This window comes from Echiichthys vipera (genome assembly GCF_963691815.1).
Source record: "Echiichthys vipera genome assembly, chromosome: 11".
Classification (NCBI taxonomy): Eukaryota; Metazoa; Chordata; class Actinopteri; order Perciformes; family Trachinidae; genus Echiichthys; species Echiichthys vipera.
This window is the reverse complement of record NC_139836.1, coordinates 7,588,962-7,612,047: the sequence shown is the minus strand read 5'-3', so window position 1 is coordinate 7,612,047 and position 23,086 is coordinate 7,588,962. Positions and strand designations below refer to the sequence as shown.

The 23,086-nt window shown below is 41.2% G+C and overlaps 1 protein-coding gene across 3 annotated transcripts in view; it reads right to left on the bottom strand.

Moving 5' to 3' along the window:
- Positions 1 to 862: 862 nt before the first annotated feature.
- Positions 863 to 23,086, bottom strand: part of xpo1b (exportin 1 b) — a 31,207-nt gene continuing 8,983 nt past the window's right edge. For 2 of the 3 annotated variants that reach the window (XM_083922699.1, XM_083922700.1), the window contains exons 5-25: positions 22,819 to 22,880; positions 21,062 to 21,106; positions 18,639 to 18,820; positions 16,726 to 16,774; positions 16,493 to 16,612; positions 16,265 to 16,393; positions 16,014 to 16,172; positions 15,675 to 15,872; positions 13,958 to 14,096; positions 13,575 to 13,756; positions 13,093 to 13,249; positions 12,816 to 12,979; positions 12,570 to 12,704; positions 12,247 to 12,439; positions 9,072 to 9,178; positions 7,890 to 8,084; positions 6,107 to 6,275; positions 4,766 to 4,900; positions 4,495 to 4,654; positions 4,299 to 4,395; positions 863 to 2,310 (exon numbers count right to left, since the gene is read on the bottom strand). In XM_083922699.1, the coding sequence (XP_083778825.1) occupies positions 2,164 to 2,310; positions 4,299 to 4,395; positions 4,495 to 4,654; positions 4,766 to 4,900; positions 6,107 to 6,275; positions 7,890 to 8,084; positions 9,072 to 9,178; positions 12,247 to 12,439; positions 12,570 to 12,704; positions 12,816 to 12,979; positions 13,093 to 13,249; positions 13,575 to 13,756; positions 13,958 to 14,096; positions 15,675 to 15,872; positions 16,014 to 16,172; positions 16,265 to 16,393; positions 16,493 to 16,612; positions 16,726 to 16,774; positions 18,639 to 18,820; positions 21,062 to 21,106; positions 22,819 to 22,880 (2,924 nt within the window). In that variant the 3' untranslated portion in view covers positions 863 to 2,163. The remainder of the gene's footprint in view (positions 2,311 to 4,298; positions 4,396 to 4,494; positions 4,655 to 4,765; positions 4,901 to 6,106; positions 6,276 to 7,889; positions 8,085 to 9,071; positions 9,179 to 12,246; positions 12,440 to 12,569; positions 12,705 to 12,815; positions 12,980 to 13,092; positions 13,250 to 13,574; positions 13,757 to 13,957; positions 14,097 to 15,674; positions 15,873 to 16,013; positions 16,173 to 16,264; positions 16,394 to 16,492; positions 16,613 to 16,725; positions 16,775 to 18,638; positions 18,821 to 21,061; positions 21,107 to 22,818; positions 22,881 to 23,086) is intronic. The other variant, XM_083922701.1, reaches the window with a different exon arrangement.

Here is a 23,086-nt window from a genome sequence, read left to right as displayed (position 1 = left end):
TGTTCGACAGATGACATCCATTATCATCATCATCTTCCCTTCCTTTTCAGATTCATGTGCTACATACATGTGTCGCGTGGGTTTCGGTTCATGTGAGCAGGAATTTACTGGACATGTTTGGGCTTTCATCAACTCCTAACTAGTGATTTTACTGAGCTCAGTGTTGATAAACGGTTAATATATAAAGTGGATTGTTATTTTACCATATCTCAGGACAACAATGGCACATTTTCAAGTCCCCCTGCCAACTAAATCCATGTTATCACTTCATGGGGGTGCAAACGTTTTGACTTTCATTTAACAGAGGAGTAAATAACGAGTCCAACCTCAGCACTTTAAGTTCAGTGACCCGCTTAAAAAAATCTCCATTTAGTAGTAAATGGCATTTACTCCTTCTCTCCTATTCATAGTGAAGCTAAAACATCCAAGTGAAGTAACAGTAAGCACATCTTTTTGAGGGTGGGGCTTTAAACTGTCCCATACTGAGACATTCGCAAACATTAGTTAACGTTAGCTCATGTGTTGTAACATCTTACTTGAGTGTGTTGCTGAGACAGGAACAGGTTTCAAAGACGAAAAAAAATGTTTTCTCCTGATTTGTCCATCTGAAAAATATGTGAAAAATGAGCAGACTGGGCTTTTTCAGGAGGGGCCCTTAAAGAGACAGGCGCTAAAACAGAGGGGGAATACAGGTATGTTCAGACGGACAGGATGAGAAACCCTTTTTGGAACATCAAAGCATGTAAACATGCTCTAGTAGAAACCCAAAATACAAGTATGAGCCTGATAAATGAGCGTGATATGAGACTTTTAACATTTTTAGTTCCTATTGTGGAATGAAGAAATTTGAACAAAGGCAGGGTTATAAAATTCTCAACTTTAATCAGTTCAAAAAGTTCACAACAAATGTAACACCTTGAGAAGGGAAATTTGCCATTAGAGATTGGGTACTTATTTGGATTTATACATTCTTTTCCTAATTAAACTCATTGGCAATTCGTTTGCTCTCTGGACAAAAAGCCTTTTGTTTATCTGGACAGAACTCAAACAGGTACAACTGAAAAATGCAAAAATACAAAATTAAATGTAAACCCAGTTTTATATCTCATTTTGCTCTAAATGTAGTGTCTTGGAGCACTACTGAATGGTAAACAATCTAAATTAGTACAATTCAAAATCTCAAAAGCCATCTGAGTTAAACAGGAGTTGTTATAAAGATGCAACCAACTAAGAACCCATAAATACCTCCTCCACTTCCTTAAAACGTCCCATTAATGAAGGCTCACAAATGAGCAACAATCCTCTTAGAGGAAAACAAAACGCTGATGTCGACGAGGCGACAGCACACACGCGCACACACCCACGACAAAAAGAAACAACTGAATAAAAGGAAAAAAAATATGTTCCCATGGTATTAAAGATGCTATACAATTGGGATGATATGCACATATTCGGTTTTGCTTTCCCTAAAAAACATCCTGCCGGCAGCAGCCATACACTTTTTTAGGTGAAGCATAACTGATGAGCAACAGACGCTGATACATGAAGCAGCATCTCTCAGCCTTCATTCATTATCCGCTAGATTCACATTCTCCCACCATGCTGTGGGGCACCATACAAGCGGTGCATGAGCCACTAAGACCACTTCCTGTCTGTCACACCACAGGTCTAGAAGCCTCTATGCCGACTTGACACGTATGCCGTTTTTCATAAAAACCCTGCTCAGACTGTATATATATAATATATTTATATATAAACAAATATATGGGGAGAGAGAGAACGTGGGAGGTGGAGGGAACAGAACAAAAACAAGATGGTTAAGTTGTCTAATCATTACAACTGCATCATGCAGGTCTTGGGGTGGGTCAGAGACTGACAAAACATAAGCTTAGATTAACAATTCTGGAAAGATATTACACAAAAAGTCTCCATAGAAAATGCAGATTATGTAAAAAGGGCCACAGGGTGACGCGGTAATCATTTACATGTTGTTGGCATTGTTTTGGTCAACAAACATCCAATGGGATGGTCCGCTCTGCAGGAGGATGAGCGGCCTCCACACTCAAGTGCCTTTCTTGGGTTTGTGTTTGTTGTGGTTAGGGTTTGTTTGTTTGTTTGTTTGTTTGTTGTTTGGAGTACTGTACAGTTTGGTGGAGCTGGTGCTCAGTCACACATCTCCTCGGGGATTTCGTGAGGGTTGAGGATGCCCGGGACTGACATCTGGATCTTGTGTTTCTCTTCCTGGGCCTGACGAAGTGACGCCTCCCTCTCCTCCAGGAACAGGTCTGAGGTGTCCTCGCCTGCAAACTCCTGGAACGGCAACAGGAAACCAGGAAGCACGGTTAGTTCTTTAAAAGCAACATCGCACCTCCGTCAAATCCATTTTCTATATCCACCCAGCCCACTGCAGGACTGTGAATGGACTGCACCTAATGATCATTTTCATTATCACTTCACTGAGTCTCTTTCAGTCTAACAAATGTGAGAACAGTAAACCTCCCAGAAGCCAAGGTGACTAGCCTGGGCACCAGCTGAATCTGCTGGGCTCATGGTTCCATGTTTTTTTTTTTTTTTTACAGATTTCCAGCCCTCAATGGACCAATCACAGCTGTTTCTCTCGCGAAGGGCGGGTTTCATACTATGACTTAGGGGTGTACAGTACAAATAGTACAGACGGAGTGAATTTGGCTATGGTATGGATTTTGACTCACACAATGTGCGCAGGCAAAACAAAAAAGGATCTGGGGAATAATTACTGGCCCTTTGAGTAGAAGCCTGTGTGAAAAAGGAATTCATGGCCGTAGTGGCCGATGTTGACTGCTGTCCTCTCTTGCATCTCAGCCCAACTGCTGGGAGACTAACTCAACGCGCTTCCTGTAGGCGTTCGGGCGCAACGCTACGCTCTTCATCACTCCACTCAGCCTGTTGTTGTTCTTGTAATTATGTCTGGTTAAACCCCCTCAACAATGTCTCTCTACTTTGAAAAAAACAAAAGGTTGACACAGTGTTTGTTTATAACTGTGTGAACCTGTGTGTTTACTCTGCAATAAGTATATATCAGTAAGACGAAAAAATCTCAATTGGTAAAGTAACTAGCGACGTTAATGATCAGAGACATGTAGTGGAGTAAAAAGTAGAATATTTTTCCCACTGAATTGTAGTGGAGTAGAAGTAAAAAGTAGCATGAAAAGAAAATAGTCAAGAAAAAAGACAAGAGCCTCAAACTTGTACTTTAGATAAATATACGATGATATAATATTGTTACCTTCTACAGTGAATGGTAACTTCAAATTACACCGTGATATAAATTCTAGACCATACCGTACAGCCCCTACTATGACTGACAGAGGAGCATCATGCTCGAATGTAAGGACTAAAACTAACTGGCATTTTCTCCCTGCTTCAAAAAGAGACCAAGCATCGCCTCAACTTGCACATGTCATTTAGCACTACGATGTTTCAATTCTCTCATTGGTTGTAGGTTTATCTAATTGTGTCCAGAGGCTTTTTAATCTTTCCTGTGAAATCGAAATGAGAGTTTCTAGACTAATATGCATTTATGAATTAAAAGCCGTCCAAATTTAATTTACAATGATTTGAACCAGAGGGGAAAAAAACACCAGGACTTTCACTCAACAAACGACTTTAAGTTTAAACTGATTATCACAATTGTTGACAATCATTTGTTTTCTTGATCTCATAATCCATTAACAAATCAATCATGTTAGCCCAGATTCTGGCTACATCTCAAAAACTCAGTTTCATCTTGCAGATTTCAAATTATAGTCTGGAAAATCCACTGAAGATCCATGAGCCTGACAGCTGAGAACTGGACCAGTCAGTGGGCCACAAAACACTGAATGCGTTACTGTCACTATCACACACCGTTTTATTCCAACAGTGAGCTGGCACAGCAGCCACAAACCTTCCATATACTTAGCCCAATGACCTGACCATGCAGGAAAAACGGTATTTCTGGAAACAACAGCTAAGCAGCTCACTATGTAGTCCCCGATAACCTCTGTGAGAGGGGACAATGCCTGCGCAGCTCAACAACACGCAGCAGAGCCAGAGGTATGCAGGGCCTTGTTCACTTTAGCTCAGCACATCAGCAAACAAATACACACGGATAGACAGTTCAAATATATACATTCAATCAACACAACATTAGTAGAAGCATTCGTTTTTTTGTGTTTGTATTGACAGAGGAGTTGTGAGGCTGCATTTATTCTGCACAAATAAAATCTCATGATGCCCACAGAGGCTAACGCTGTCCGAAGCACTGAACAGGACCTCACCTTTATCTGGACGAGGAAGTCCCTAAGGTGCTCCTTGAAGGCAGGAATATCCTGGTTTAAGCTGAACAGCCCGGTCACAAACACCTTCACCTGAGCACTAACACACACACACACACACACAGCCACAGGGATGTTAACAACTGTGTATTTTACCACAGCACAGATTGTGTGCGAGTTCATGTGCGTGGACACTCACTCTTGTAGGTGAGGGAAGGCGGTCTTGAGCAGGTTGGCCACGTACTCCTGGATGAAGCCCTGGTTGTTGGTGGGACTGGAAGGGTTAAGCACTGTAGTGATCTTCCCCTCCTCCACCAGGTTGAACATGTAGGCCAGGATGGATGCATGCATCGTCAGGCCTGCGGGACAACCATGAACACACACCCTTTTACCGACGAAACATACATTATTCATGTAGAAAAGATGTTCATCCCTGAGTGTTCAGGTCTCCCACATGTGTGTAAACTCACCCGCGGTGTGTGATGTGTCGGTGACCACTGAGAAGATGTGTTGTAGGATGTCACAGAAATACGTCTGGTAGAAGCTCTGAGCGGCTGCTTCCTCCTGGGCCACATTCTGCAGCAGTGTGTACAGAATCTGCAGACCTGGATGAACACAAACAGAAACGTCAGCTTCCTACGCAGTGTTCACTTTGATCGGAGAATGAAATTTTTATGTGCGTGTCCCATAGAGGAGTATACAGACACCTAGATATTTACAAGTGCCAGAGCATACATCCACAACAACCAAAAACTAAGCATTTAAATATAAAAAAAATAAAAGATAAAAATGAAATTAACAGATAAATTAAAATAAAGTAGAATAGGATATGTGTAGATTCACAGACATGGCCCCATAAATAACAAAACAACAAGATACATGAGCATTAACACAGGAGTTTGGTCATGTTTTTCTCTCATACGTCAGTTTCCTCTTCCTGTCCCAGGCTTTGGCCACATATTCAGAAACACTTGATCAAAAATTCAATCAATCTGAGAGTGTTCTTTAATTTTGTCCACAAAATAAAGGTTTTTGTTAAAGTGCCTTGGTTATTAAAAAAACATGTTGGTACAGCGGTGGTATAGCCACAGATGATATTTTATCAAATTATGAATGATAAAAAATAACAGTATTTCAGAATAAATCAAGAATTAATAATCTGTTCCCTCATTTTGATCTCAACTGTATATATATATTTCTTTTTTTACAGAAAATGTGCTATATCGTGATATATATGGTTATGGGGATATGAAATGACCATTATCGTGATATGAGATTTTGGTCATGTCAATATGAACGTTCAATAGTAACTAAACTCAGATTTCTGGTGCCTCTACCCTGGAAATCCAAAAGAACCTTAAAAAACATATCTACGTTAAGACACACCCAGTCACCCCTGTGTGACCCTCCCAAGGTCTGCAGAGCTGCAGGTGGTGATGATGAAAGCTGCCACTATACACACATCACCTGCCACCAGATCAGCCAATAGCAAAATTCAATTCCAATGGCTGTATTTCAACCAGTAGAGGGCAGTCACTACGCATATTTACACAACACAAAATGCAAAGTTCAAATACTTTGGATTAAAATGTTAAGATTTGGACTTGAATCAATCAACAACACTTTTAAATACACGTTTGCATTGGGTTTCAGCTGAGAGAAATCGTTATGGGGTTTAGTTACTCTTTAATAAAAGTACTAAAGTGTGTGTGTGTGTGTGTGTGTGTGTGTGTGTGTGTGTGTGTGTGTGTGTGTGTGTGTGTGTGTGTTTGTGTGTGTGTGTGTGTGTGTGTGTGTGTCAGCAGCCTTACCAGTATCGGCCACGTTCCTCATGGTGTGTTTGAAGGCCCAGATGATGGAGTCCAGCACCAGTTTGAACTGGGCGGGGGGGATGGCGAGGAATGCAGGGAAACAGTGAGAGTTTACTGCTTGGAGTAAGTAGAAGAAGTGGGTCCTGTGCTCCGGGAACTCCTCAAAGTTCTGGCAGGAAAACACGACACAAGGAGTTGGTTAAATACTATTCTACAGCAGTAGCGGTTGTTGTTTGTCCGATCTGGTTTACCCAATGTTAACAAGTCTGCACTTGCACTTAGGGGTGAGGTTTATACTGAAATCAATTAGTGGATACGTTTCTTTTCTGAGTCAGATCTGGCTTTCCACTTCATTCAAGTCTGACTGTATCAGGCATAATTTTATACTTATTTTTGATGCACAAAACAAGTTCAAGGCTGGAATCCAGGCAAAGCAGGTGTCTGCCCCAGGGTCCACTATTACATTAATTCAGCCCTGAGACATTCTTTTCAACTCTAACATACTGTTTTCTGCAAACGATTTTCAGAATGACTTCTTCCCACTCCTTTTCAAATATGTAGATGAAATGAATTGACGTCCATGTGTTTTTTGCTGAAATTATTTTAGTATGCGTTTTGTGTCTGTCTGCAATGGTAAGATCATTATACTTTTTTTTCCATTATTTAAATATTTGAAATAAACATTTCAATCAATCAATCTAAGAAATTCCCTCTACCTTGAATCAGGTTGGGTTCTCGCCAGTGTACTGTTATGAGTAACGTATGAGCCGTGTACTGCTGTGTGAGACCGCCGTCCTCCCTCAACTATGTGGGTTCATGTAGCGTCGGGCCTGATTTTTTTGGCCCTATCACAGATACCTTTCTTTTGAGACTATGATATACAAGGATGAACTATATGTAAAATGATGGGAAAATGGAATATATATTTACAGGCTACATATGCCCCTAAAATGATTACTGTTCCTGTTGAAAGACCCTGCCCTGTGTTCTGTTGTGTTGCCCTTGTCAACCCGCTCATTTTCGATCATCTAAAATATACTTGACCTTGGGTTTCTACTGATAATGGCATGACATGTCAGAGTGCACAAACATAATCAGCCCAGTGCAGTGCTCTGATTAGGTGCGTTTGCATTTCGGTAAAATGTGGCCGCTGGGAAAGTTTCAGGAAATGCCCTCTCACTCATCGTGTCTCCATTATGAAAAAGGACCCCGGAGGGATTAATGAGACCCAGGCGGTGAATGGGTTTTCATTTTCTGCACTCCGGTAGTAAAAAAAATGAACAAATAGCGCTACGACAAAGGATAAAAGTGTCTGCTCTCTACTTCGCCAGCTTTTAAAAATGGTGCGAGTTGTTGTGGCTTTGAGTACTACCTACGTCACATCCCACTTAGAGTAATATCCAATCAGCAACCAGGCTTTTTTCAGGGGAGAAAAAAATAGAAGCCCGGTCAAAGGGCCTTTAGGGGCAGCTCACATTCAAATTAAGGGGCATTTGAGCGTCTGTAAAGAAAATGCCACTATTAACAGACTGCAGTGAAGGCCACATTATATAGATTGCTTAGCTGGGTGCAAATGAAGCCTGCTAATTCAAATGTTTGTTTTCTTGATAATTAAGGTGCATAGTCACCTAATGCACTGGATGCGTTTAGATTTTCACTCAAGCAAATGATCAGAAACAAAAATACAAAGATGACGGAAAAAAATCAAACGAACGATGAAAAATCAGCCCGCTGAGAATCGGGGAGGAAGTGAGAAAGTGTCCGGTTGATCTTTGTGCCTTACCTTGTTGATCATGTTTAGTGTGCACTCGAAGACGGCATCAAAGATCTGGGGGATCTCGCTGGTGATGTGGCCCCCGAGCTTGTTGACGATGGTTGCCATGGTGCTGAGGACCTCTGGCTCACGGGCAGCGGGGACATTGCGTTGATAGTCGATGAGGACGGCGTCCAGCAGCGGTGGAACAAAGTTCTCCCCAACCTGGAAAACAACAGGAGGAATCAGCGGGGATCACAACACTGACCACGGAGGAAGAAAGAACAGAAGCACCCATGTATGAAGACAGGTGCTGGAAAGACATTTAAGTAAGGGTGTTCTTTACACCTGTGGTTTGTTTGCTCTGGTCGGAAACAGTTGAGGAATTTGGAAACTTGGAATGTTTTTTCTCCCTTGGTTTGGTTTCTTTTCACAGAGAAAAATCACAGTGAACCAAAACGCATCACTACAAACCATGTGACAATGATCACTTATTGGTCAGAAGTCAAAAAGTAAATACAGGAAGAAGGTCATGTGTTCTGGACTAGGGAATATTTCTGACTATGTTTAAGATGGCCGTCTCTCATATCTCCTTTGTCAAACCAGCTTTTGAGGCAACCTTACTGACTTGCTGCGATATATTTCTGTGAGAAACATCACCATGCAGTTCTCGGGCTAGCTGAGAGCACCCCACTGTGTTTGCTGTGTTCACACCTGCCCAAACAAACTGCACCAAGGGGGAAAATGCTCCGGGGTTCGAAACATAAACAAGTGCGAAAACGCCCTAAGATTTTTTAAAAGGCTCAGTTTTAACAGGTGCATCACAAAAGTCCATAAAGTCTGACATGATGAATTCTACTTGTTGTGCAGATACAAACACAGCTGTGGGCACAGACATCCAGGTCTGCCACAATAAAATGAAATATTTTTGTTGGATCTAAAAATACCAACTGGATAAGATCTACTTCTTCTCTACGGTAACCGTTTCATTGATTGTCACAGAACAGAATCTTCTGAGGACGCAAGTAAAAATACATCGCTGCTATTTGCTCAAGACCACGTCACTTTTTCTTTAATCAAAGCATATTGTTTTATACCAATTTATTTTTTTGAGTGGAATTTTCATCACTCCAAAAATAAAGCTGTGGTTTCTTAAGACAACTTTAGAGATATTTCCTCCCCCTGCAGTGATGCCTCTGAGTGTTCTCTCACCATCTGTGGGTCGTTTGAGCGGCTGACCCAGCCTGAGATCAGTTTCAGCGTCTCTCGTTTCACCGTTCTCATACTCCGGATCAGGGGCTGCTTCGTCACCATCTCACCTGAAACGCAAAGAGGAGACACATATTGAAGGAATGACATGGAGAAAGTGTCCTCACATTTTTGTCCACTATGTTGTTTTGTTATGAAGATGCAAGTACAGGTTCTGCAGAGAAAGGGTCTTTGAATACCACAGAGCTATGCATCAGATGAATGCTGAGTGACTGAGCAGTGAATGATCTGCAGGAGCATGTTTGTGCGTCACGGTTTCCTTTCATTTGCTGTACATTATAGTTTGATAAATGCTTGCTCCCAAGAACACTGTAAAATGATGATGAAGCAGTGGGATGATGGATCCCGAGGTACTGTAGCTCTCCCTTTGGAGGCCACTGTACACAATGCTGCAGATCATTAAGTCAGACCGCTTTATGGCAATATTAGATTTACAGAATTATTGTATCAGTGTGATGAATTTTCACTGGATTGTCCCAAAATAGAATCCCCCATTTCATGACTTTATCTAGAAATAGTTTCTCAGTTGAATATCTGAAACAGAAATTGACACAGCTGACACAAGTGTACACACAACTTGAAAGAAGATCTGATCCTCATCGTGCATCCCTACGAAAAAGATCCTAGTCAGGCTGACCTACACATTATGCTCCAACAGGTTTGTTTAAGCTTTTGAACAGGACTTGTTTCTCCTACACAGATCACCATTTCTTCCCTGTTCTGAATTAGCAGCCGGTGCAGAAATCCTTGATACCCGATCATTATCGACGAACCTCATGCGGCACCTCACCTCCTTTTTAAGGACAGCAACATTTAGAGGTGAGTCACCAAAGCAGGCGCACGCAAGAAGAAGAAAAACATGAGCAGTATTGCTGGTGTACAGACAAAATGCCACTACTGAATGGCAAAGTGCTTAATTGCTACTGTGTGAATGAGTTCATCATTTGTCCCTGCAGTGCACGCACAAATGCACTTCAAAGCTGAAAGCAGGGCTCGAGCTTAAGGACCTCCCGTCGTCCCGGGGCCGAAACACCCCCCCCCCACTGAAATAAATTAATTTGGGAGGAGACTTGAAAGCAAAAAACTCTGCTAATGTTTCAATGAACGGTGATGAAGTTGAAACTGACTGCGGGTTTTGTGAAGCACCACACACACACACACGCCCGCCCGCCCGCACACACACACACAAAATCAGACACTTGTCCTGCCTGTGGTGTGATACTGCAGTTTTTTTAAACGGTGAATTAAGAAAGGAAACAGCAGGAGAACACACAGCAGGCACACTGAACCTCCAGCCTCTGACTTGACCGATTGTTTTATGTTAACGTTACAGTTAACGAGTCAGCGGCTGATGTTTGCATTTACAGTGAGTGAGCTGAAGATAACCAGAACTACAGCATGAGGGGTCAAAACTCCTCAGCTCAAATCATGTTACAAATATTAAGCACTTACTTAACGTTACTTCTTTTCCTTCCCTATAGGACGGAACACATAAGGCTGCAATTAGATCTCTCCATCACATTTAGTCTTTGGCAACATGCTGCGTCTCTCCCCACGACAGGTGCATCTTCTCCAGCAGCTTCTCCAACGTTAAATGCACCAACTAGCAGGGCCGGTTGTAGCTTTTAGGGGGCCCTGGTCTAAATTTTATTTTCTATATGCATAAAAAGGTTTATTTGTTTATTTGTAGGACAAAGAAATTCAAAAGGTGAAACAGCAGTCACTTGTTTTGGTTACAGAAGACAATGAACGCTTTTCCTGATCTTCGTGAATCTCAATAGAATGAGAATTAGTTTTTTTTAAGGGGGAGAATTAAGAATCAAGCAGCCCCACACAGTATTGAATTTAGGGGTGTACGGTATAAACGGCTTCTTGCCTGTTGTTGTTCTTGTAATGGTTTCAGTCTGGTTAAATCCATGGTTAAATCACCACCACAATGTCTCTCTACTTTGAAAAAAGGAAAGGTTGACACAGAAAAACAGCAATCCAACAACTAATGGACAGAGGAGTATTTGTTCATAATTAAAAAAATCTAAATTGTAAAGTAACTAGTAACGTAAGTTATCAGAAAAAATGTAGTGGAGTAAAAAGTAGAATATTTTTCCCACTGAATTGTAGTGGAGTGGAAGTAAAAAGTAGCATGAAGAAGAAAATACTCAAGTAAAAAAAACACTCAAACTTGTACTTTAAGTCAGATAAATAAACTGTGGTATAATACTAATACCATCTGCAGTATGCTTCGAATTATACCGTGATCAATTTTAGACCATACTGTACAGCCCTAATTGAATTCATTTCATCAAACCCTGCAACACGTTGAGGTCATGCTGGATTTACACAAAGGACTGCATGCCTAAACAACAATGAAGGGACACAGTGTAGGCTGAAAAACCCAAACAAGTCCTCCACAAATGTAAGCACCACATAGAAGAGCAAACACATTACGTTAGGCCTCGGCAGTGTTCAACTATTAACATAAGTTTGGAGAGCATTTATGTTCGTAACCTTAAAAATAAAATGGAGGATTGTCATGAATCTGCCGCTAAATACTGATGCCTTCCAGCACGGAAGACGTCATCACCGTGGAAACTCTGACGCCTTGGCCGCAGTAAGCCTTTGGCTTTACCGTAACATTATATCTACAACGGCTTTCACAAGTTCAGAATGTCAGATTCTCTCTGCTGATGTTTTGGCGGCGGCGGCAGAAACGGGTCTTCTTGGTAGGGATGTTACTTGCCGTAACAAACTCCTCCCTCAGATGTTGTTTTTTTTATGCTGTTTTCGTCGTCTTTGCTTCCTGGTTTATTCTATTTACGGGCCAAAAGCCACTGCCGCGGAGTGGGGTGCATGCGCACCTGACAGTAATCCGGGAATGCTGTTTACATGCACGAATAATTGGGGTACAGAAGGAGTTTAGGTCTAGGTCTGTTAACCGGGGTAGGGCGTTTACATGGTGTTTGAGAAACTGGAGTATGCCCTTAACCCGAATACAGTCAGGGTTTTTAAACTGTAAACGCACTGATAGAATTTCACTGGTATTGGTACTAACTACTTTATGTCAACAATAAAAATGAATCTACAGACATGTTATCAGCACAGCGTATGATCACAAACACACCTTCCTTACCATTTGTCTGAATGGCAGCAGAGATGTTCTCGCTGAGGCACTTGTAGACGTTGAGCATGTCAAGATAAATCCGTCCCAGCTGGATGACAAAGGGGTGTCCCACAGCCTTACAGGCTCTGACGTTGGTCTTCAGGATGCTGCCCAGCTGTTTCACCGTCTCTGGGTCCTTCAAGATGTCTACGTTCTGAGGGAGGAGAGAGTAGCAGCGGGGAACAGATTAACACAGTGTTCTTGTTTGTCTATCATAGACATATAGGCTGGTATATTGGCTACATTTTCTTTTTCCAGCACATGGCAGTGTATTGATCTCTTACCTTGGTAGCCTGCTGGATGATGCTGTCCCACACTTGATTGGGCAGGAGCATGTATTTTTCTATCAGGTGCTCCTGAACAGCCTGATCTGTCTGGGCCCCGATCATATAACCTACTGCCTCATAAAACGTGTGCACCTGGACATAAACAGGGAAACTTGTCAGCATGCAAGCTTGATTGGGAAAGGCAATTAATAGAAGTTATGTTCAAGATGAATTTTGCTAATAACTGTTTCTGGATTTGCTGACCTGCTGAGGTTGAAGGTCACAGATGATGGTGTTGATGTTGTTGAGGATCTCGTCGATGAAGGGCATCACCTCTCCCACCTGCACCTGGATAAAGTGGCGTCTGCACTTCTGGGCGATCTTGATGAATGTGTCACAGGCCATGTCCTGAACACCGTCGTGGGTCTCTGGTGAAGAAGGGCATGAAGGGGGATATTAAGTTGCATCACAGTACACGTTCAAAATATGATATTCATAGATACCGGGCATTACCCATTTCCAAAACCAAACCATCTCTCACCGTGCATGAACTCAAATAGTTTGTTGACCACAGTTTTGAGGAACTTCCAGTGAGCTCGGAGAAAGCGTGGATACTGGCCGACGATATACATTATGTTGGAGGCTATGATGGCCTTGTTATCCTTTCCTCTCTTCTGCTCGCACAGACCCAGCAGATCCTGAAACAAAGGTTTTGCACAATTAGACACATAACCTGGTCTTTAGTGTTCTATACAGTGGTTTGACTGTGGTGAATAAGAACTAACCCTTTAAAACACCAAAGTCACTAATAACAGGGGAATGATAAGATGCCATCTATTACTGAAACATAATTAGCTTTACATGTTTATTTGATTATTTCTGACTTTACAGAAGGACCACATTCTTAACCTAAGACTTTTGAACACACCGTTAAGTTGGTTTTGGCAGAGCTGTTAAAAAGTAAACTCCAACAACAAGAAGCACGTTGGTCCTCTGCATATCACACGTTCAGGGCTTTTTTACCTTAATGACAGTGACCAAGAACCTCTTCTCGTCCTCCTCATGCATAGCCCCACTGATGGATCCGATGGCCCAGCACAATGTGTTGAGGTTCTTCCAGGACCATTCTGTGCCGTTCACCTGGTTGTGAAGCTTTTCTGTCATTATGCGTTCTGTGTCTGCATAGTCCAGATGAGTCAGGTACACTGCGGGATAGCACAAAGTAGGTGTCAGTATGTGTACAATGTATGGCAATGAACTGGCGGTTACTGGATGGGTGTAAATTGTACAGTCATCGAATCACTCTTGTGGTTATGATAAATAAAACACTGTGTTTGAGTGGCCAAGAAAAAGTAAGCATGATGCCAATGGACGTGGACTAAGATGCAGTCATCAGGAAATCATACCCAGGGTTTCCCTCATGTTCTTGTAGAGGTTGATGGAATCGGTGTCTTTCATGAACTCTCTGACCACCTCTCCCTGGTCATTTTCCACCACCAGTACCTCCTCTGGCTTGGCCATCCGGCTTACCATCAGCAGACGCACCTGTCACAAGAGATAAGCAGCTGTCAGCATGTACGCACATCAAAGCCTCAGCACTCTCACACCAAACACACATACAGTATATCAGTGAAAATTAATGCTTAAGGATAATACAATGAGAGGTTTGTCACATGGACACATACACATGCACACAAACACTACGTTTATGTAATGTAAAATATCGCCCAAGAGAAAAAAAAGTTGATTGCTATTTTTGCTTTACTGGCTGCTGATTTCCAACAATCTTGTAACTAGAAAATCTTCTGGCAGTAGTTCAGCAGCCACCTGTTGCTTGCCCAGTGCCAACTGACTCTAGTATGACTGCGAGCTAAGACTCTACTGAAACCCTTCTGCACCTATAAACACTTAACTGCTGTGCCAACTCTAACTTGTAAGTAAATGTTTCTTAAAAGAAACAGCTGCATTCGTAAACTCAACTGCAACAGTGCAAATTCAAAATGTTTGAGATTTGAGATTATGGCCATGTCGACATCCCAACATCCTATTGCATATCACAACCCTAATTCACATGAAGTTAGGACGTAAATAAAAACAGAATACAATGATTTGTAAATCCTTTTCAACCTATATTCAATTGAATACATTACAAAGATATTTAATGTTCAAACTGATAAACCTTATTGTTTTCTTGCAGATATTCACTCATTTTGAATTTGATGCCTGCAACACGTTCCAAACGCTGGGACAGGGGCCATGATTACCTCTGTGTTGTATCATCTTTCCTTTTAACAACACCCAATAAGCCTTTGGGAACTGAGGGCACCAATTCTTCAAGCTTTGCAGATGGAATTATTGCCCATTCTTGCTTGATGTCCGACTTCAGTGTCTCAACAGTCCGGGTAAGTCTACTACCTGTACTCTTTTACTCCGAAGCCACGCTGTAACACTGATGTTTTTAATGCAGTGCCACCTGAGGGAACGAAGGTCACAGGCATTCATGTTGGTTTTTGGCCTTATTGCTTTTCATGCAGTAATATCTTTTGATGATATTATGGACTATTATGGACTAGATGATGAAATCCCTAAATTCCTTGCAACTGTACGGTGAGAAACGTTCTTTAATTGTTGGACTATTTGCTCACACAGTTGTTTACAAAGTGGTGAACTCAGTGGTGGACTGAGCCTTTTCTGGGATGCTCCTTTTATACCCAATCATGACACTCACTTGTTTCCAATGAACCTGTTCAGCTGTGGAATGTTGTGTTTTGAGCATTCCTCAACTTTCCGTGTCTTTTGTTGCTCCCGTCCCAGCTTTTTTGGAACATGTTGCAGGCATTAAATTCAAAATGAGTGAATATTTGCACAAAAAAAAAAATCAATAACGTTTATCATTTTAAACATTAAATGTCTTGTCTCTGTATTGTATTCAATTGGATATAGGTTTAAATGGATTTGCAAATCATTGTTTTACATAACGTCCCAACTTCATTGAAATTGGGGTTGTACATCCATGTGTATGTAAATAGCATCAAGTGGAATTAAGGGACAATGCCAAACGAGGCTATAGGTGTGTTCATTTTTCAAAAAGGCGGTTAAATTAAATGTGGCTGTGTGTGGTACCTTGGAGAGTACAGGAAGATAGAGCTGTCTGCGGGGGGGCACGTCAAAGTGCTGGTTGCCAGAGAGCAGGGGGGACGTTGACGTAGAGAAGGGACTCTCTCTGTACAGCTCAGCCGCCAAGTGGTTCCAATACTCCAGACAAATTTTGAAGATCTCAGTCTCTTCCACCTCGGACACCAGCAGCATGTAGTGGAGTGCCTGGAAGAGGACCAAGGGAACAATTTGACTCTATATGAGGCTTCTTTTGTTGGGCAGACCCATTTGTTTATTCTGAAATATTTTTCTCCAATGTTCTCCTGTGCATACCACTGGACTGTGACCGACAGTATCCTCTCTTACCTCCATTAATGTTTCTCTGAGGTTGAGCCGCTTCTCAATGAGCTGTCCGTGCTCTTTCAGGAAGGTACAAAGGAACAGACTGAGGTTCTGGATGAAGTTCTGCTCGTCATCTTTCCCATTGGCATAAGCCAGCCGGATGTTGGTGTTCAGAGGAAGCATCTATGTGGATATGGATCGGATTTCAATCTTAATTAGTGTCTTTACAACAAGAGATGGGAATCTGAGCATTGGCCTATTTGAGCCTAACGCACCTGTTTGAGTTGACACATGGTCAGGGTGAAGAGTGTGACAAACTGCTCCTCGTACTGGCTGACGCTCACACCAGCAATCTCTGTGAGGCACTTCAGTGTCACATTGCGAAACATGGGAACGTTCAAGAACTGAAACAGATGCAAACAGATGTTTAGTTAAAGACTACTTTGGGTAACAATAGAATGTGTGTAACTAGCAATGCTAGCAAAATAGCAATGTGTAAATACCTTATACACCAATGTGCTGATCAGTTTGGTTTCAAAGATGTACCCCAGAGGGATCCAGTTGAGAAAACGTAGAAGGGTTTCTAGTGTGGCGTGGACCAGGGGGGCATTCTGGGAATTTTCCTAAGGTGCAACCAATGAAAGGACAAACAGTTGAAGGACAAACACTGGCGTGTGACCATAAATGATTGTACATCGATACTAACAAGAAGGGAAGGAAATGAGGATTTACATACCATAACAAACTGGCAAAGCTGGAATATCTGAGAGAATTCATTGCACATGCTGAAAGAAAAGAAGAAACATCATGGAGCATATGGTATGCACCAAAAGCATTTTGACTCTGACATTTTAGAGATCTTTCAAGAAATTACACTGACAAAGTAAAGGTTGGAATTAACTTTACCGTGATGCTTTATGTAACACACGTCTGGCTGCAAAAGGATTTATTAATCATCTGATTTATTACGACATTTTTCTGTGTGAAATCACTAGTTACTATCTATCACAGAATGAGGTAACACAACGGTGCTTGAGCCCAGGACCGGCTTATTAAATATTTGCAGTATTGCAAACTGGATGTCTATGGCGACATTCCCCCCAAAAAAATCTTATATCAAGTTAGTGCTGGTGCAAACCAAATATTTCCTTCTGCTGCAGCTTCAAAATAAGAGCCTTTAACTGGCTTAACACAAGTTGACTTTTATGGTGAAGTTGTCACAGGAAATGCAATGTGTCTGTCAGTGAGCTTGAAACTGACCGCTATCGTTCATATAAAGTGTGTCTACAAAACAAGACAATGGTCATTTACAGCATTTTTTCACAGCCGCTTAGTTTGAAATCTGTCAGGGGGTAAGGGGACAGCCAGAAGCAGCCACAGTCAGCTGTTAGGTGAAGGCCTCCAACGTCTTAGCCAGGGATTCAACTACTTTCACTTTGACAGACTCATACGGTGTGAGCCTGTCAAAGCAAAAGTTTGTGCAGCATAAAATCAGATTCTCGCTGCTCACAGATTGATGGGAAATGATTGCGTGACTTCTTTATTGAAAACAGAAGTAGTTTGTTTAGCCGGACCTGTAGTTTTAAATAGGGGCTGGGCGATATGGCCAAAATCTTCTACCCTGATATAGGTCATGTCATACCATGATTATGATGATGATGATTCAATAAACAACTAGACTACAGAATATGAAACAACCACATGGTATATGAGTATTTTCTCATTTTATTAAGAACTTTAGTGCAAACTATAAACTCTAAATATTTCACATAGGATTTTCTGAAAGTTTTGAGTTAGTGTATTCTTGTTATCAATAATATAGTGGATGGAATTGTGTATCAAGATATCTTGGAATGATTTAATCATGATACGAATTCATTGGAAAATGATAAATGGTCATGTTGAATTATTACTGGAGCGTTCGTCAGACATTTACATCAATATTAAAACTGCATGCAGGAAGTCAAAGAAAGCGAACCAAATGTGATAAGTGTAATGTAATACAATATAAACACAGTCAATCGTGCTCAGAAAGCAATAGTCCATGGATATATTGGAATTACAGGTTATTCATTTTTGACATCCTGCCTCACACAGGATGTCAGACAGACCAAGTGCTTACTTAATTTATACTGCATGTCCAGGCTATGCACCATGGAGTGCAAAACCGCATGTAATTAAGACTACATTAAAATTGTATAATACTTTTGAACATTACTGATTAGCTTGTCAAATGTAGCTGTAATAAAAGTGCCAACAACAAGTATCAGCAAGTCAGTTAGATAAAGATCACAGCATTACTCCGTTGGACTGACTGCCGGCTGCAATATATTAAAATGCTGACACGCTGAGATCATATATTATGTGGGGTGGACTCTTAAATCTGGCAAAATTACGGAGGATCAATGACAGACAAAATTGGTTAATTTGTCTGAAATGTGATATTGTAATATTCCACACAAAACCTCTCTTTTGACTTTGAAACACTCACTCTTTAGGCGCGTAGGTTAATTATGATATTTTGGTGGCACGCTCATACACAGACCCCACTGTAGGTTTTTCCAGAAACTACACCAACGCAATTTCCTTGACTTTCTACAATCAACATGATTGCTCTCCCAGAGGTTTGTGAGGATGCAGCGTGCTGACCTGTCTTTTAGGTGTTTGGCCTTGACCTGGGTCATCTGGCCACTGGAGAAATCAAAGACCTCCTCGCTGAGAAGCTTGAGAATGACCATGTTGTTCTGACAAAGGCTCTCGCTGGTACGACTTGCTCCGACAATGTCACTGATGAAGGTCGGCCAGTGCTTGGGCCACTCCTGCTTGAGAATCTACAGTCATCGGGGACACACACACACACAAACACACACACACACACCACACACGTGTTACGGTACGTGGTTGAACAGTGACATTTCCCACAGAGACAAACGTGATCTAAAAATTAGAAGTTAAGAGGATGAATGTGTCGCTAAAAATAACGATCCCCTCCCCATCTCAAGTCAGGCATGTGCCCCCGTTTCTGCTTTATAGGAGAGCATTTTAATATGATACTACAGTAGTAACAGAGAATGTAAAGTGTGTAAATGAAACCACATGAAACAAGCAAATCCCACACTACTACAAATACAACATGCATGTAAACAACCATTATAAACAACACAGCCCCCTGAGGAGTGTGGAATCTGGAGCTCTACAGTCCCTGAAGGCCAAAACACTGTTAGCTCAGCTGATGCAGGCGATGACTCATTCTCACTGGCATTAATGCAAAGTCACTCGTGTAGCAAGGGAGCCAATCTCTGTCTCCCTAGTTGGGAGAGTGGACACCACTGTGGTTTCATTTGTCAGACTCAAGACCTTTCTGATATAAATCTCCCTCAATGACCCACAGCTGTGTCCTAAAGTTGTCTGCACTAATTTGCTGATCAGACAGCACACCGCAGTGAGCAGCTCATTTCTACAGCCCAGCATTTCCAGGACTCAGCACTTTCCTGGCCTAATCATAATCACCGACTTTTTATACAATATGTTGTTCTGTACTCATGTCCTGGTGATGTTGAGAACCTCTTTGCTGATTAAAAAACTGCTACATCAATAACAACTAGAGATCTTGTACCATAATGTTTCCATACAAACAAATGCAGTGCTTCTCGAGCGGCTTTCCCTCTTCCAGGCGATCCTCTTTCCAAAACTGAGGCAGCGGTAATTAACAAACACCGCCTGCCTTGCCCGAGACATTCAGAGGAATTAATGTGCAATTTTAATAAGGAATCATGAACTCAGCTGAGATGGGCTGCGGTCAAATAGTCCAAAAAATGACACCCTTTGTCTTATCCTAAATCCTTTCCTGACCCCCTCAGCGGAAAACACTGAGGTCAAGGGAAGATGTGAAGGAAACTTCATAAGGAATCTGACTGCACTTACGATTGGCTCTGTAATTATGTGACAGCAGATTTTACTGACGTGTGTCGGCCATGGTGGCGCTATAATGTTACGAAGATGGCCTACTAAAGCACATCTTAGATTTTCCGCTGCGTGCGTTCTTACCGTGTTGTTTCATGCCGGCTTTATAGACGTGGAGAACCAGGTGAAAGGGATGACTACATTGCCAATGTTGAAATTGGAATTTAAAAAAATGTATCTAAATATATACAGTGGCAAAAGTGAAACTAAATGGTTGTCACACAATGCTCACCCTCATGTCCTCATATTGATCCACATGAACCCCAATTAGGATTGTATGAAAATAATTGTGGAAGTTATGCAAGATAGGCATATTGTTGTTTTTTTTAAATGGCTGAATGGGGCGTCACTTTAAATGACTTGTTGGACTCCCTACCTTTCATAAAGGATTGCCTGGTGTACAATATGCCAAAGGAGATGAGAAAGGAAGTATTGAAGCACCTTTCCTTAACATGGCTGCCACTAAGACACTTTTACTCAGTTAGGCAACATTCCTAAGCAAAAAGGAATATTTGACCGCAGCCTCCAGACCGTTTTTAGAGTCAGATAGACTCATTAAGAGTGACATCTTCAGGTTAAAGAGTATCACTACAAAAGATGAGGGGAGGACTGAGGCAGCAGTAAGACGCCCAAACATACAGTTATCTTCGTCTATTTAAACACACTATCAGCATATCTCTCTCTTCTTTTTTTAAATCAAATAGTAATGCATTTCATACACACAGATGAGCTAAACTGCTACATTAAGAGGTAGTGTATGTTGCTAAAAGACCAAATAATTTTGGAATCTTGTTTGCAGTAAAGGTTTGCTATTCCTCAAGCCTCAATTGTCTCTTTCCAAAGATTAAATAAACACACCAAATACTCTCAGGCTTTTAAGCAGGAACAGGCTGAGACTCATGACAAATGTTTAGAATGTCGTAAATGGGCTTTAACAATGCACATTGTTTAAAAAGATGCAAGAGAAAAACAATGTCTTCATTCTGTAGCCTGAAGGTGCAGCGACAGAGGATTTGAGCTCTAAAACAGCTGGTATACGGTTCTAAAAGTTGTTTTCAAACTGGCTCATTTGCTAATGTGACGCTTTGTTAGTAGTGTTGAAGGCTTACCTGAACAAGGATCATGTTCAGCTTCCCAATGTACACCTTTTCTTTCTAAAAAGGTACAGATAAACAAGGGACAAATGAATGTTAGTCATACCATCAGACCACAGGCCTTCTGTCATTTCAAACATTGAATTTGGAACATGTTGACAATTAAAGGTGGTATGACCAAAGAAGAAGGACGACACCATGATGAGGAGTTAAACATTCAATTTTGATGTTTTATGTTTTGGAATAATCAAAGTAGATCCCCCTATGGTTACATAAAATAAACTTCAAAGATCCACTGTATTCTAAAAGTATGGCCTTCAGTACTCTCAACTTCATCAGAGCGTAACCTCGTCCACAGCTAAGCTCTAGTCAGAAGAGTTCACTGTCTAGCTCATTTCTGATTTAACCCCCAGTTTAGTTCTAGACGTACATATAAAGTTTTATTTTGTTTCATTCCCACCGTTGTGTTTTTTACACTGCAAAGAGGAATTCAAATATTTCTATTATTTGTGCTATTGTTCAATAACAGTAATGTAATATAAGTTACTGAAGGGAATTATAAAACTTAGAACTTTAAATAGGCTTGACGACTCCATACACATATAACCCAACATGGCTTCCTCCTTCCCACGCCGTGCCATGCCCATAATATCCAGAGTTGGGTTATACAGCAGAGTGAGAGCCAACCCGAGTGACTTCCTGAAAGTCGCTTTAATCACCAGTGGATTTTAGGGCCTTAACTTACAATTATTTTCATTATCAGTCTATCTTTTGAACGTTTTCTCAAATCATCTGTGAGTTGTTTGGTCGAGAAAATGTTGATAACCGTTTCCCAAAGCCCAAGGTGATGTCCTCAAATTATTTTCCACAACTCAAAAATATTCAATTTACTGTGATAAATGGGAAAAGAAACCAGAAAGTATTCACATTTGAGAAGTGAAAATCAGAGAATTGGGCCTTTTTTCCCTTTAATTCTTAATTGATAACAGCTAAATGAATGGCCTACTATTTAGATTGACAGCTAATCCATTAATCGTTGCAGCTGCAGTGGATTTGAATGTCAGTTTATTTCATTTCAGAGCAGAATCCCATTAGATGGCTGTGTTTGTACACTTGCTGCCTCTCTCGTGTGAGTGATACTTGATGCAAATGAATGACACCTTTTAAACCCTGTCACTTTTCTCACTGGAGTTGATTCCTAACAGGTGCATGTTGAGTATAGGAGAAGGCCAAATGCTGCGATCACAGCAAAAAAAAATAAAGTTGTTGACATGATGGTTAAACCCATTTTAACAACTCAACCCTCTGGTTGTTTGAGTGGTCAAGTTGGCTGAAAACACTTTCGAAAGCTGACGTCACCGTCTTTGGTCTGGACAACACAACACTATGGTTACCAACATTACTCATGGCTGCTCTGATGTAACTTAAACATATCACAAAATGAGATTGACTCTGATTTGTAAATATGGTTATCAATGTCAACACAATGAATCTAGACTCTTGGTTGTTGTAAGCAAACCTTTAGACCATATGATTGCAGACTAGTGTTACATTGAAACTAAAGACTTTGTCCAATTCTATTCAATTAAGAGATGTTAACAGTTGCTTGACCAAATTTTTTTTTTTTTTATGTAGATACAACCTAGCAGCAGTGCTTAAATTTGAATCAAACATTTATCAGAATAATCTTGGTTTTATGCCGCTCAGTTGTCAAATTACACTTATTCACTCAATCAAACCCCAAAAATCTCATGAACTCAAAGTCGACTCACCTCCACATTTGATGCATCTGATGAAGTCTTGATAATGAGACCAACAACATACTTTTTTATACCTGGCAAACACACAAAGATATCCGTCACTGTGAGCAAACACCAATGAAATGTGTAAATGCAAACACATCCTGACATGACGGGTTGCCTGGAGCCTGTTACTCAACACGGTCTGCGGGCTCCTATCTAGCTCAATCCAGTCAATCTTATTCCGGCACATTTGTACTTTTGAAACGTGCGGCCCGCCACGTATTTTATAGACTCAAGA